Here is a 16,237-nt window from a genome sequence, read left to right as displayed (position 1 = left end):
GTGAAAACATTTGGCACATAATAGATGCTCAGTACTTGTTTACTGAATCTGGTCTCCTGTACCCTTGCCACTCATAGTGTGTGGTCTGTGGTCAGCAGCACTGGCATTGCCTGGGGGCTCAGTAGAAATGCAGGATCACACGTCCCACCCGAAACCTGCTGAACTGGACACTGTTTCATATGCTCATTCACGTTTGAGATGCTCTGTATCACGTGCTTCCCAGGTCAGCCTGAGGCTGTGCAAATGTGAACCATAGTTGTGCCACGAACTGGTCAGCTCAGGGATTAGGAACTTGGTGCTAATTAGGCTAGCATTTTACAGCGACAGGCTAACTTTGTAGACGAAACTATTTTAGGGCCGTTAAGTATGGTTATCCATATTGCAAATATATGCTCTTATGTCCTAGACATTCATAATCTAGTCTCTTTTCCTAGAATGCTTCTTCAAGAGGGATCAATGGTGAGTGATCTGGGAGTTATTAGGGATGTTGTTAAAAATACAGATTATTCAGCCAGACTCCTCTACTTACTAGCTGTGTGATCTTGGGTAAATTTTTAATCTCTCTGTGCCTGTATTTTCTCATATATAAAATGTGAGTAATAATAGTATTAGCTGGTAGAGTTGTTGTGAAGATTTAATGAGTTAATACCTGTGATTACAGTGGTGTCTGGGACATCTAAGAGTCTGATAAATGTTGATATTAAAAAATACAGATGATTCATCCCTAGTAAATCAGAATCTTTGGTAGTGAGGTCTAGGTCTCTGTTTTTATAACAAGTTTTTCAGATAATCCATATGTTGCTGAAGTGTGAGAACCAGCTTTTGATGGTTTCCATCACCATCTCGGTATTGATAAATGCCAAGACTTTATATACTTAGCCCTAACCTCTCCCTCATGATCCAGACCTTACTGGTCACAAGAAAGACCAAGAAAGATATTCTGGATGGGTCAGTGCAAACCCACCCTGTCTGGAAAAACAACTCGAAGTTTATGTTCTATTGGCAATGGGTCAGTGGTTTTCTCCTCAAATACGAAGGACAGGGCGTGTATTTTGCACAAGCCCCTGGAAGCAGGCCAAGAGTTACAGAGTCAGTAGGTTAATAACTTCCATTGAGTGAAATGGTCTTTCAGCACATTGACCAGACTCACCCTTCTTTTATAGTCCTTCCTATGACTGGATGAGAAGAGTCACACAGAGGAAAAAAGTATCCAAGAAGGGAAAAGCCTGTCTGCTGTTTGACCATCTGGAGCCCATTGAATTGGCTGAGCACCTCACTTTTCTGGAGCATAAATCTTTTAGAAGGATCTCAGTAAGAAACTGGACATTTATTCTTCCAAGGATAATAAGCATCATGCCAACTTTCCCAAGAGCTGCATTTTCATACTCTGAAGTGTTGGCAGCCTCTGTCACTGTGCTCCACTGGAAAAGTGCCCTTAATTCACAGGAACAATCCCTTTTAACCAAAGATAAATATTATCCTGTCTTTATTTTATGCCTCAGGAGCTATATTTCTGTCGCTATTTTCAATGTCCCCTTTCATAGGATTAAAGCATGATTTTCTAAATACTCAGTGGAGGTTTAACCATTCAAGGTTTATTTAGCTCCATTGACTTCTCCCAAGTGAACATGTTTGGCTGGGCCCTTCATTTTGGGGGGAAGAAATATTTATTTAGGTTGGGATTTGGATAAATGCCTAATTATGGGGATAGGTGGAAAATAGGAATTGTAAGCTTCCAGGAGAATCTCAACATCAGGTTGCTTCTTTCTCAGGCATGGAGACCCTGGATTAAATGTTTCTTTCCTGCTCTGTCCTGAGAGAGTTCCTTCTCTGCATCCCTTTTCTTCCTTCTGACTGTGATCTCTTCCTAGCCACCTACTCACTGTCTATTTGTTATATTTCCACAACGGTTTGTCTTTATCTCACCAAGCTCTGGAGAAGTCCCTCCTCCTTCTTTTCCAAGATGCCAAAGAACGAATTACATTATTGCTTGCAAAGAAGAACACGAGGTTAGAAGTATGGATTTCTGAAAGACTGATTCTTTTCACTCAGTACCCCTGCTTGGAGAGGACCTTTTGATTCCCCACAGGCAGGCCATGAGAGGGAATCCTCTGCTCTGTTTATGTGGTAGGAGGCTCGTAGGTATCTGATGACACCCATGCTGACTTCCTGAAAATGTGTCTGTTTTGCCAAAGAACAGCCTTACTTCCATTTCTATTTTTTCTCGACAAAACTTTGCAAACTTATTCTGACTTGAAATTATGATATTTATATTCATTTCCTCTTCTTTAATGGGTGCCATTGCATCTCGAACTTGCCTGACCATTGGAATCACCAGTAGTGGGTAAAAATGGAGATTTTTAGATTATTCCTCTGGAACAGTGATCCTGTAGGTCTGACACGTTCCCCGAAACCAGTATTTTAGCAAATACCCCAGGTGGATCTTACGAGCAAATTTTGGACTCACTGGATGTGTCTTTGAGTCTTGTCCCTTCCTCCCCCCACCAGCACTGTGGTGTATAATAAGTGTGTGTCTGTGTGTGGGAGAGTGAAATGCAGCAAAATAACACGTTAAAGATACAGATACAAGGGTGAGTCAAATATTATCTGCACTCTGGTTATTATTAAAACTTCTATTGGCTGCACTGTCTTATCAGTGCTTTCGGTTCAAGGCTACTGTCTCCCCAGTCACTGCTGTGCAGGTGTGAACGTGTTACATCAGTTCATTTGTAACTGCAGTGCAAGCAAAAATGGATGCCCCACTAATGATTTACACGAAAGAAGAGCAGCGTGCAGCGATTTGTTCTTTGTGGTCTGAGGGTATACCTGGTGCCACTATTTATTGAAGACTTTGTGCGCAACATGGAGAAAGTGTTTTGTTTTGAAGAGTGTGTATGAATGGATAGAGAAGTTCAAGGAAGGTCGCACAAGTGTTAGCCATCAAGAAGGAGCTGGATTCACTTCTGGTGAAGAAGTGAAGACAGTGGTGCATTCGTGGCTCACAGCTCAGCCTAAAACATTTTTTAATGAGGGAATATGAAAGCTTGCTGACAGATGGACAAAGTGTATTGAAAAGCAAGGAGATTATGTTGAAAAATGATGCATTTGTCTTTTCTAAAAGTTAATTAAGATAAATTCTACAGCCAGCGTGTGGATAATTTTTTACTCACCCTTGTATATTCAAACTTGTAAGATGCCATTATAAATGTGAAATGAAAGAAATTGTTATGTGGTCATGAAACATTATTTCACCTCTTCCATGCAACATTCTAATTTATGATTCTTCAAAGACTCCATTATAATTCAGAGTCTCTGAAACTTCCTTTACTAGTTCACTGACTACCAAAGCTATGTCATCCATGGCTGCCTGGAGAATAACCCAACCTTGGAAAGATCCATTGCTTTATTTAATGGAATCTCTAAGTGGGTCCAGTTGATGGTTCTCAGCAAACCAACCCCTCAGCAAAGAGCAGAAGTCATCACAAAGTTTATCAATGTTGCCAAGGTATGTATTACCGTTAATTAGACTGGGATTCTCAAAGGATTCTAGATATTCATTTACTCTGTTAAGAAAAGTCATTGAAGAAATTTGGGGTTCACAATATAAAAACCAATTAAACTACCCATAAATGTCTAATTAACAAATACACTTCTGTCATGCAAGAAGATTGCTTTTGATTGGCAATACTTGGAAGCATTTAATGTAGCTATTTTTCTGTGTAATGACTGATATATTTTTCTAGTGGATGTTATCTGTACTTCATTTTGAATCCATATTATTTTCCCACATCCTTGTTATTAAAATTGTACATGACTTCATCTGTCCCTCAAAAAAGTTCAGAATAATGCAAACATTGTTACAAAGTATTGAAGTTAACATTTTTTATTGCAGAAACTCCTTCAGCTCAAAAATTTTAACACCCTGATGGCGGTGGTGGGAGGCCTTAGTCATAGTTCCATTTCCCGGCTCAAAGAGACCCATTCTCATCTTTCTTCAGAAGTTACAAAGGTACAGTGGATCAGATCATAACCCGAGTCAAACATCGTTTAAGGGTAGCATGACCCTAACAAATCTCATTCAGAAGGGGAAGGTTTTCTTCTTAGACCATAGGAGGTTACAGCCGTACCACCTGCAAAAACAGGTTAGAGGTGGTAGCCCGTATCCCAGTAGGAATGTTTTGAACACCATTAACATATTCTAGTTGTTAATATGCAAAAAATGTGTATTTGGTGCTTACTATGTGATAGGTGTTGTGAGATACATGGGGGTTAAAAGGCAAATGAGACAGAAATCATTCCTACTGTCCCCTCCTCAAATGACGGCATTGAACACCTGCTCTCTTAGTAGCGCTGCCTTCAACACGGTGGAAAGTAAAAAGGAAGAGGGGGACAGAAAGAAATGTTTTGTATAGAAAGCCCTCAGATTTATAGCTGAGTTTTCAGGAACAAAAAAAATTTTTTTAAGCAATGATCATTTCCCAAACTGAACGTTTTCTGCCATATTTATTCCCAGACCACAATAGTATTTTTCCTTATTGAGCAAAAAAGAACACTCCATCCTTATGAAAAGATTTCTTTGTAAGAGTATACTTTGCTATATCAGTAAGGACACTTTCAGCTGTAAGTTAAAAAAAAAAAAATCTTGGAATGGCTTAATCAATAAGGAAATGGATTTTCTAACATACCTGAAAGTCCACAGGCAGGGCCAGCTGCAGGCATGGTCTGATCAGAGCTCTGGTTCAGTTGCTCTGTGTTCCTCTGAGTATGAGGTTTTTGTTTTTGGCTTTTGGTTTTGTTTTTCATCAGACTGGTTTCCCTCCTGATTGAGCTGTCTGCAGCAATGGGAAAAGTATGCTCTCTCATTTATGAAAGTTGGAGATAGGGAAAACCTCTCTTCAGCTCTGCCCCCATGGAATTAAAGACCTTTTTTAGACAGATTGGGCCATCTCAGATCACATGCCCATCCCTGGGCCAATAACAGTATCCAGAGGAATACAATGTACTCATTGGCTTAACTCTGTGTTCCTGAACCAATCACAAACCAGAGGGATGGAAGTATGATGACAGTAGATCAGAACCCATCCTTGGATCTGGGCACGGAAACTGCTCCATCTGAGACACATGGGAAAGAGTAGACTGATCAAAATTAGGGTCTGTTGGAAAGGTCTGGTTGCTATTAGGCAACCAACAATAACTTGTCCATATAAACAGGAGAATATAAACCGCAGAAGCGCTGCTGACTGACCTCAAACACTGCACCCATTCCAAGTATAATGGGGCTCATTATGTGTTTCATTTTCCTTTAGATTAGTACTGAATTTCCAATAAAGAGCAAAACATATTTTAAATGTTGTAAAGGATAAGAATTCAATGGAGCCTCATAGAAGCTTGGAACCACCAGAGTGTCTTCAAAAATTATTTATTTGAACTCCTCTTTCTTACAAAAAAGGAAAGTGACTTGCTTAAGGTCACCTTCCTAGTCAGTGGCAGAGTCCAAAACCACAGCTGTCTCACACAGCAGTATGACTGTTCCTATCCCATACTGTCCCCTTCAAGTTATATCTCAAATGTAACTTTCTTGGAATAACTAGGAAATTTTAATATACTACATATTTCAGCACATGCTTGTATTTGTGGACTGTAATATTTCCATGAATTACAAAATACTTATATATACATAATGCTATTTAACATCTCAACATCCCTAGGAGGTAGGCAGAGTTGTGGGCTATTTCCGTTTTGCAGCAGAATGGAACAGGCTGTCCAACTCACAGCCAGGCCTAGTACATTTTTCTAACTTTCTTTTTCCTGGTTAATATTTCCCTGCATCAACGTTGGTGCAATTGATACTTCTCTCAGTAGCTGAAGAATTTCCTAGCCACACACTGTCAGGCCTGAGGGTGGGCAGAAGGGAAGGCTGTTTGAAAATCCTACTTTTCCATCTGTTCCCAGAACTGGAATGAAATGATGGAGCTGGTCTCCTCCAATGGCAATTACTGTAATTACCGCAAGGCCTTTGCCGACTGTGATGGCTTCAAAATCCCAATCCTTGGCGTCCACTTGAAAGACTTGATAGCAGTCCATGTCATTTTCCCAGACTGGACAGAGGAGAACAAAGTGAATATTGTGAAAATGCACCAGCTCTCCGTTACCTTGAGTGAACTGGTTGCCCTACAGAATGCCTCTCACCACTTAGAACCCAACCTGGATTTGATCAACTTGCTCACAGTGAGTACCACGGACTGAAATTTGTGCTAATAACTCTCCTGCATCTCACTTCCCAGGGGGTGCGGGAAGATCTGTGCCAGCAATTCACAATGGGGGTGGGGGAGGGGTTGAATTCAGGGTCAGTAGATGGCAAGAAATCTCGAAGGATGAAGGGAGGGGAACTCACACCTGTAACCCAGGTGATTTGAGACTATAATCTCTGAGCAAAGAAGATTCTCTTTGCTTTGAGGGTCGCAGTCTCTGCCCCACAGCTCCGGTGTCTTAGAGGGGCCCTCCAGCCCTGTCCACTGTGCCTCCGAATCCTGCGTCACACTCATCTCATTCGTCACCTCCTTCTATACGCCCTCAGCTCGTTGGCTTCCCTTGACCCTCACCGCGCTGCTGTAGTTGAAGCCTGCGGTAAGGCAGCGACTCCTCTGAGCTCTCCTTACTGCCAACCCCCACTAACCTCCCCACACCACCACATGCAGTTCCCAGTCTGGCACTGGAGGCCCTTCAGGACTTGTTTTCTGACTCTCAGGCCCTCCTCGTTTGTCATCACTTGATTCCGCATCACACCTGCCTTTGAGGAATGTGGAACGTATACGTTCCACCGCGAATTGCTGCTGTCCACTTTCTGGCTTTGCATCTTCTTGGAAAATCCTTCCTTACCCACCCCCACTCCCCGGCCCCATGCCGTGACTAGCTTAGAATCAAAAGTCTCTATCTTTCTGGAGCATTCTATTTCTCTCCAGAGCAGTAAGGCATCTGTCACATGTGTTGCCCTTGCACTTTGTACCTTCTTAACTATAGGCGGCATCACTTGATATCAGATTTTTTCCCCCATTTATCTGCCTTATACATTACGTGTCCCCAGCACCTCTCACAGTATTGAGTCATATCTTAATGGAAAAGCCCAAACGAACTTTTTGGCCAACCCAATACCTGGCATATTTAGGAGCTCCCCAGATGAATTGGATGCTATATTTGGGAGTGATGTAGGTTGGAAGAAATTCACCTACTGTTCATACTTTTTGGCATTTGTGGCACATGCCATTAGCTGGTCTCTAGGTCCTGGCACTTTTAGACACACAGGTGTGTAGTAGAGAACATTTCCCATTGGCTGCTTTTTGGTCAGGGGGAAAGAGGCATAAGCAAATTCTCTCACCCTTGCTTAAACAAGTGGAGGAGCAACTTCCTTGTTTAGGTTTATGACACTGTAGCATCTGAAACTTGGCTGCAGTACTGAATTTTAACTATTCTCCAGTGGCCATGGGAAGTGAAAACAAGAACCCCTCTGAAGCTCCAAAGGGCTAAATCCTCTAGGACTGCTGCATTGGAATAAGAGCGCAGTTCCTAGACCTTCTCACAAACTGTTCCTAGAACACATAATTGTTTACCAAAGAATAGAACCCCTAGGTGTAGGCAATAATGGCAGCTGCATTCTTAGTATAAAGCAGAAGTGGCCAACACACAGAAACACAAATCTCTTGGGGTTGAGTTTGTGTGACAAATAGTAAACACACAGACATTCTCTGTTGGGGTGGAGGAACCTCACAATAATGCAGGCACCTGCATTTATTAATCATTTGCCATGTAAATCTGTTTCCATGAATAAGTGACCAGAGTTGCAGCCCCAATCTCACTATAAACCCGCAGATGCAGGTGATGTCTGCAGACCAGTCTCAGGGTGCAGGCTAGGTTTCATGTGTCTCTGTTCAAACTGTCTCCGTGAGGTAGAGGATAACGTCACAGAGCAGGTGCCTACACTTGGGCAATTTCTTATCTGGATAAAAGATAATGATAGAGTAGGGAGAATAAATTTGAATTGTAAATACAGCAGGCAACATCATGACAGATACTTGAGAAATATTAAAGGATTTTGAATGAAATTTTTGGGGGGCAGATGGAAAATCTGAACTCTAGAACTAAAAGCTAAGAATTCCTTTTTACTGGGAAGGAAAGAAAAAAAGACTCTCTCTCTCTCTCTCTCTCTCAAGAATCGAACGAAGATTTAGAAGCCACCAAGCACCATATTAGTCATAGTGGTGTTATACAGTGCCGTGTAGTATAGTGACAAGAATCCCAGACGGGAGATGTACCTTTTAGCCCTGCTTCTGCAGTTGCTTAGCTTAGTCTCCTTGCTCGTTAGCTAACTAGCCTTGACTTTGTATTTTTTACAAAGGGTTTTGTGCTCATTTGTGAGATCTCATCCAGCTCTAAACGTCTGTGGTTCTAGATGTCAGGGATGGCGGAGGCTTGGGACTAAGGAACCAAGTGTCAACCTGAGTCTGTGGCTTCAGCCCCGTGGCTCATCAGGATAGCACAGTTCCGCAGATGTGCACCATCCGCAAGTCAGTTTCTGCTGAAAACCCAAAGCCTTCCTCTCTCCCTATGACCGAGAAAGTTCAGTGTATTCATTTTTCCTGACCATAGGCAGATTAATCTCCTCCGAATAAGGATGGAGGAGCCTCCCAGGAGGTGTTCACTGGAGACCAGTGAGCGTTTCATGAACCACATACATGTTGGAATTAGAACTGTATGATTGACTGCAGCTGTCCAAATGCATGTGAGGTCATTCTTAAGCACAGCATTAAAGGGGTGATTCTTTTTGCCCCAAGACTCTAGGTCAAGTTTCTGCCTGAAGTGACTGCTTCTAAACATGGTCCCAGGTGAGGAAGCTGACATACGATTGAGAGCCCTGGAAGAAAGAAAATGAGAACTCCAGTTAATGAACAATTGCTAAATGCCCGCTCGATGCAGTAGGCTGTATAAGAATGCTTGAACTTTCTGTAATAATTGGTTGTAGTTTTCACAGCACTTTTCACATACATTTCCTTAGTAGATTCTCACACACACACCCTGTGATGTAGCCTGGGGAGGTCAGAGGATGTAACATCACCCCTGCCCCTTCCTATTTTAGAAATGAAGAAGCTGAGATTCATAAAGGACAGAAGGCTTGCAAAGAGCCAACTTCTGAATCCCAGTTTGGGGCTTTCTCTCTGTCTCTCTCTCTCTCTGATGGACATTTACTCTGTGATGTGGGAATATTGCTGACATTTACTTTATTTTGCATCTGTGACAATTAAATAATCTCTCTCCCTCTTCATGAGTGTGTAAAGAAAGTGTTAATTACAAAACAGAAGCTATGCGAGCAGGGACTACGTTTGTAAAAACCTTAGTCCCTGAACAGCACTGGGCACATGAAGGAGAGAGGACCACACCACCAAACTGTTTCGATTTGGATTGTTCCCCTTTTCAGGGAAGATCTGGATAAGACATTTTCCATTGTGATCCCAATTCATGTAACCAGGAGCTTTCAGACTGATGCTTCTTGTTTCATGGTATACGAATTAGTCTGATTTTTTTCATAGTATTTTTAGATCTATCAGTTACGTTTACCATTCTGAGTATATGCAAATAACTGGAAAGCCCCTGTATTTTTACAATTGAAGAAGAAGAAGAAGAGGAGGAGGAGGAGGACACGAAGGAGGAGGAGGAGATGCAGGAGGAGGAGGAGATGGAGGAGGAGGAGGAGGAGATAGAGGAGAAGGAAGAGGAGGAAGAATTGCAAAAATGGTGAATGGAGAGAGTTTGATGACCAAGTGTGTGTCATTTTACAATTCTCCAGTCAAGGCAATGTCAGTCCTAAGGTGCAGACTAAATCCACAGCTGTCTTTGCTGATAGGCTTGGATGTAAAAGCAATAACCTGAAACAGTGACTCAGAACATTTTTCAGAAACAACCAAACTTAAAACATGTTAGACACAAATAAACATTTCTGAAACCTCATCGACAAGCTGCATATATTATTTAAAAGGTGCTTTGGAAGTAGAACAGATCACTGTGTGCAGGGCCGTAAAGCCCAGAGGAGATCAAGCAAGCAAGTAGGATCGTGGCTGGGAAAGCAGAGCGATGGCTGGAATAACCCAGAAGGCAGCTCTGTGCTCTTGGGTGAGCACAGGGACATTTGGCTGCTGCGTTGTTTGGGAGCCAAACCCTGCAGTTCCCATCTGTGTGGCCCTCTAAACAAACCGTTGGACACACATCAGCTTGTTTAATCTTCACAACAAACCTGGGAGGGAGCTATTATTGACGATTCTCATTTTATGGATCAAAAGACAGACTCAAGAAGGTTAATGACTTGCCTAGGTTCATACTACTACTAATAAATGGAGAGCAAGTATTGGGAGAAGACGAAAACATGTCCATCATAGAGTTAAGTGTCTGTCCATCTGACACATGAAAATACCCAAGGATGTTCTGTGTCTTTTGAAAGAGCATCTCTCCTATTTAGTGCGTGGCTCATTTGGGTTTCTGGTTGGATGTTCTTGCACTGCTGTCATCTCCTTTCCAGCAGATGCCAGTGCTGTCATTAGAGGAAGAGTCAGAAGGACAGGAACATACTCATCAAAGCCCGGATTAACTCCTGACGACAAGGAATCCAGAAGGAAGAAGTCACTCGGTTTTCTGTCTCTGTAGCATTCACAGGGCAAGGTAGCAAACTAGGACTGGGATTATAGAGGTGGAATTACAGATGTGCTGTCTGCTTTCATGAGGCTTAGAGACCTGCAGAGTGTTCTATTATGTAATTTACAAAATGGTGGGCAGTTGCCCATGGTAGATGTGTTTTATTTGGCCCACTTGGAATCATAAAAAATTTTGGTTATTAGTTGCCAGTGCTTAAAAATGAGGATATTTCATACAAAACTCTAGATTTCTGACTTCTCTTGACAAATTAGATGTGGCAGTTGTCGTCAAAGTGACAGTAATTTGCTTTAGCTGGGTAGTGGCTGTCTTCCATTCATCAGAGATCACACCTTCCCCTATTGCTTCCCTACCGCAGAGATCCAGTGTCAAATTCCACTTATCAGCACAAATTTTTCTTATTGTTGAGCTATGAGGAAAGATCCCCAAGTTAATTATATCTGCAAAACTCTTTTACCAAGTACATTGCTATACCAGTGTCTCTATCACAATATCCCTTTCGTGCCTTTCCCTTCTCTCTTTTATATAGTGGGCTGGCTCCATTTGTTTGTGACATGAGGCTAGTTCCTCTCCTGCCAAAAGGCAGGGCCCCTGGAGGTAGAAGTGACTGCTGTTCAGGGGAAGGTGGATACAGTGTGCATTCTTCGTGAGCAGGATTTTCACGATCTGAAATGATACTGGGGCAATTTTATAGTAAAGTCAATTTTATTATGCTTACAAAAAAACCTTTAGATGACAAGGTCTAGGTAATGCAATACATGACCAGATGTATGAAATCCTTAATTTAACTGTTGTATTTAGTAACTAGAAGAGTGACTAGAAATGTCCCTGCCATATATTAGGTAACCAATAAATATTTGTTGAATGAATGATGCAAAAATGACAATTTATAATACCAACTTCTTTTTTAATGAGATAGAACAGAAAGATAAATCCTTGAAAGACATCCTTTGCCTCTGAATTTTCTCTTGCTTGTTTCTTCTTTCTCTTTCCTTTCTTTCTATACCCGTACACATTAAGACTTTATCTTTAGACAAAATATGTTAAAGGAAAATTTTCATGCTTAAATGGTCAGAGAGAGGACAGGGCACCTTCCTTCCTGATGAAATGGTATGATTCATCAGGATTCTTTTTTTTTAGAATTTTTTTTATTTTATTGAAATGTAGTTAATGTACAATACTATATAAGTTACAGATATACAATATAGTGATTCACAGTTTTTAAAGGTTATACTTCATTTATAGTTATTATAAAATATTGGCTATTCCCCATGTTATACAATATATCCTTGTAGCTTCTTTTCTTTTTTTTTTTTTTTTCTCGTTCTTTTTTTTAAGCTCTTTATTGGAGTATAATTGCTTTACACTGTTGTGCCAGTTTCTGTTGTACAACAAAGTGAATCAGCTGTATTTATCAGGAGTCTTAACATTGAAGGGCATGTGTGGGAATTATCCAGGCTTATTTTAAGTCTTATGACTTCTATTTTAGGTGAATGAAAACATGTATTTTAAAGTTTTATAGATTTTATCCACTCTGTTCAGTCTTGGTCTATGTTGTTATCTTTGCCTATCCCGATGTTTCTGTCTTTATTTCTCCAAGTTCTCCCAGTTAGGTCCCAGTTCACAAGTTCCTCTGTGAATCCATCCTGATCATTTCTGTCTTCAGTGGCCCCCACACAGTAGTTGTAACAGTTATAATAATAGCAATAACATCAACAACACCAGATTACATTTCCTGAGATTTCACTGTGTGCCAGGTCCTGTGTGAAGTACTTTACGTGCATTATTTCATTTGATCCTCATAAAAATCCAATTTTGTGATCATTCCCATTTTACAGAAGTGGAAACTAAGTGTCAGAGAGAAAATAACTCGCTTAAGGTCACAGAGCTAACCGGTGGCAGGCTCAGAATTTGAACTCAGGCGCTGGTCTCCAGAACCTCTCCTTGGTGCTTTATACGCTGCCTTCCTGAAAAATTCCTACAGCACTTAGAGTGGGGCAACCTACTTCTCATTTAGCACATGTTGCCTTTTTATGTTCAGATCCTGTTTATTCAAATAAATTGTCAGGCCCTTGAGGGCAGGAATGATTTTTGTACCATTTTGTATCACCAAGACTTAACACAATGCCCTGAAATAACAGAAACCTATTAATTGCTCCTTTATTTCTACAGTTTTTAAATTAAGCCTCTAAGACAGCATTTATTCCATTTCTAAATCTTATTTTATGCCCCTGCCCCTGGTCCTAGCCTGTAACATCAAGGATCCCTTATCTCATGCTCAGTGCCTGGTACTTAGGAGCTACTCAGTATTTATTGAGAAATTGAGTCAATGGTTCTTGTTAATGCTGATGACCACACTAGGTTAACTTTTTTTTTTTAATGTCATTTTCCACCTCTGCATGCTATCTTTTTAATGTTCCGCATTCGCTCAAGTTATTAGACATGGAGCTTGGGCATTCGGTTTGAAAAAATTTCAGCAATGTAAATAAATAAATAAAGGATTCAACATTCTTATTCATCCCTTCTAATTTGTTGTAGCTTTCTCTGGACCTCTATCACACAGAAGATGATATTTACAAACTGTCACTGGTGCTGGAGCCTAGAAATTCTAAATCGGTAGGTGTTGTTTTCTCTCTAAGGATTAGTGAGAAACACCATAATCTGTCATTTACAATAATTGGCTGTTACAGTAGTGCTTTGTGATCTAAACCTTGAAGCATTTAAAAATCTATACTCTTCTCATTTTACCAATGGAACAGCTTAGCACTGAGAGAGAATTATTTCTTCATATTAGAAGCTAATAAAGAAGAACATCATTTCCAATTACTCTGGTTTTTTTAATGTTTATATTTATTTGTTTATTTATTTATTGGCTGCATTGGGTCTTCGTTGCTGCACATGGGCTTTCTCTAGTTGTGGAGAGCAGGGGCTACTCTTCGTTGTGGTGCACGAGCTTCTCATTGCAGTGGTTTCTCTTGTTGTGGAGCACAGGCTCTAGGCGCGCAGACGTCAGTCGTTGTGGCGTGTGGGCTCAGTAGCTGTGGCTCACGGGCTCTAGAGCGCAGGCTCAGTAGTTGTGGTGCATGGGCTTATTTGCTCCTTGGCATGTGGGGTCTTCCTGGAGCAGGGCTCGAACCCGTGTCCCCTGCATTGGCAGGTGGATTCTTAACCACTGCGCCACCAGGGAAGTCCCTCCAATTACTCTGTTTTATTGTTGATCTTTCATGTTCCCTCTGAGAACCAACCCCCCCCGCAAAAAAAAAAAAGGAACAATAATTTCTCTTAACGTTAAATATCATTCAGACCCTTCTAGGCTTTTTTTAAAGCCCATTCAACATAAAATTAGATTTAATAAATTTTAAATGCCCTAATCATAACTCACAAATTTCTCTACTAATGATTGACCCAGCTCAGAATTTCAGTATCACATTGGATTGAGTCTCACTTCATTGATAGCTGACTCTTAGTAAAGAAACATTACATAACAAGTTGAAGAACTTGCATTACTGAATGTACATTGCTCATTACTTTTAGCAAGTGGACTGTAGCTCAAATATGCTTTGCATCAGTGAAAAAAATATCTGGGCGAACATGAAATTTACAACAAGGATGAGGTTTGCATGTTGAAGAAAAAATTTCTGTCTGCTTCTTATATCCTGAGATCCGTTTTCTTATGAAGGTCTCATTCGTTACCTCTGTACCGGCTGAGTTCTGTGGCATGTTGCCAGCAGCCCTAGGCCCTAAGTTTGTCCATCTGTTAATACCTATGACAATTCTCAACCATTGAACTGAAACAGGCAGAATGGCTGTGAATGCTGTTTAGAGTGAAGGCCAAGTGGGAGCGCATGAACTTGAGTCTGAGTCAGTTGACCTGGTAGCATCTGTTCTTAAAATAATGTGTGGTGGTTCCATCATCACATTCCCCTCCCTGCCAATCTCAAGAGGCCCATCTCCTGGGGACACTGCAGAAGGCAGCCATGTGGGAAGATACAGCACAGGCAAAGGGAGGAGTTAGGACCAGATTCTTCAAAGCTAGCGTGATGAAGAGAGAGCTGGAAAGAAAGGTAATGTTATTGAAAAAAAAAAAAGGAATTCATAAGCTCTTCCCCCATTCCATAGCTTTGATGTGATGAAGCTGTCCTGTACGTGCACACACAGCATTGCCACCTCCTGACACCTTCCTTTACCTGTAACCAGGCACCTTAATTGTTACCTGTTGGTTGTTGGACACCTGGCAGGTCATAATATATATGTAATCTCATTAACTCTGTGAAGGAAACTGAGTCTGGTGAGCATAGGTGTCTCACACTGACCACACAGTCAGTAGAGTGGGAGAATTTGGATTTGTCTCAGGACTCTCTGCCTTTATTGCCTGTGCTTTTTCTACGGCATGATGCTGCCCATTATTTTTCCACCATCCCTTGTTCAGAAACAGAGTAGAAATGACCCTTTTAGCACACATGCCTGATTTGTGCCCTTTAGATTTACTTTAGTTTATTTTCAGGATCAAGTTTCACCAATTTTAGGAGACATTTCCATGCAACATAAAAAAGTCTTTTATCTCTTATAAAAGCAGAAGCTTTCAAAGCCCCTTCCAAGTGCTAAAATCCTATGAATCTATGAAAAAACATTTTCCAATCCCTTCTGTCTCTTCTCTAGGTGAAATGTCACCCTATTTTGTATTTAGTGTTTAACTCGTGCTGGGAACTCAAGAACAACTTCCAGTCAGGATTATATCACTGAGAGCCTGTAGCTGTAAGTTAATGTGCTTACCGTTCGTGCTGGCTGACCTCACCTAGTTAGTCCCAGAGCTTCTTGACCTCTTGCTCTTCATAGTGGCATCCTTAGTGCTTCACTATTCTTCATGTTTTACTTCATATCTCAGTTTTTTCATGCTACCTCTAGGTCAAAAGAAATACCTAACAGTTCCACTTATAGACTATTAGGTCCAAGCAACTAAATATGTGTAAATATTGATGTTCTAATGACTTAGTACCCACTTGAAAAAATAATACACACACATTCAAAAATAATATTTGTATTTCATTGTTAAAAAACCACAACTGCTAATGGATGTGTGTGCCTGTCAGGCATAATACAATTTCTTAAATCTTGGAATCAGATTGCATACTGTCACCCTTATTGCTTGTTCCACATTGATTTTTTGCTTCACAAAGATATGATATCATTGATAGAAATGTGGCATGAGCTAATGGATGAATTGTGAACTACTTCAAGCTGGTAGTTCGTGTGGTATTGACAAATATTGAGTACTGCTGTATTTCCCTCGGAAGTTTGAAATATCTTTTGGTATCCCTCTGCGTTCACTGTAGTGCTTCTGGCGTTGTAGTGCCCCGAGGTGGGGGGGAGGGATGCTTGCTGTATAGTATGGGAACGGAGGGTTTAATCCTTTATCACATCAACAAGACGAAAGGCTTGACCGCAAGAGCCAAGATGTAAGAGGGTGTGTGTGCGTGTGTGCGTGTGAGGGGGGAGAGAGAGAGAGAGTCAATGTGGGGGGGTGACCATATTCAGATGGCAG

At 41.1% G+C, this 16,237-nt stretch overlaps 1 protein-coding gene across 3 annotated transcripts in view; it reads left to right on the top strand.

The window, feature by feature from the left end:
- Nucleotides 1-16,237, top strand: part of RASGRP3 (RAS guanyl releasing protein 3) — a 122,513-nt gene that overhangs the window by 81,517 nt on the left and 24,759 nt on the right. For all 3 annotated transcript variants that reach the window (XM_057742959.1, XM_057742958.1, XM_057742960.1), the window contains 5 exons: nt 1,164-1,311; nt 3,332-3,505; nt 3,893-4,009; nt 5,953-6,228; nt 13,234-13,311. In XM_057742959.1, the coding sequence (XP_057598942.1) occupies nt 1,164-1,311; nt 3,332-3,505; nt 3,893-4,009; nt 5,953-6,228; nt 13,234-13,311 (793 nt within the window). The remainder of the gene's footprint in view (nt 1-1,163; nt 1,312-3,331; nt 3,506-3,892; nt 4,010-5,952; nt 6,229-13,233; nt 13,312-16,237) is intronic.

Source organism: Hippopotamus amphibius, chromosome 7, assembly GCF_030028045.1.
Source record: "Hippopotamus amphibius kiboko isolate mHipAmp2 chromosome 7, mHipAmp2.hap2, whole genome shotgun sequence".
Classification (NCBI taxonomy): Eukaryota; Metazoa; Chordata; class Mammalia; order Artiodactyla; family Hippopotamidae; genus Hippopotamus; species Hippopotamus amphibius.
Note: the sequence above shows the minus strand (reverse complement) of the source record. Positions and strands in the feature narration are given on the sequence as shown.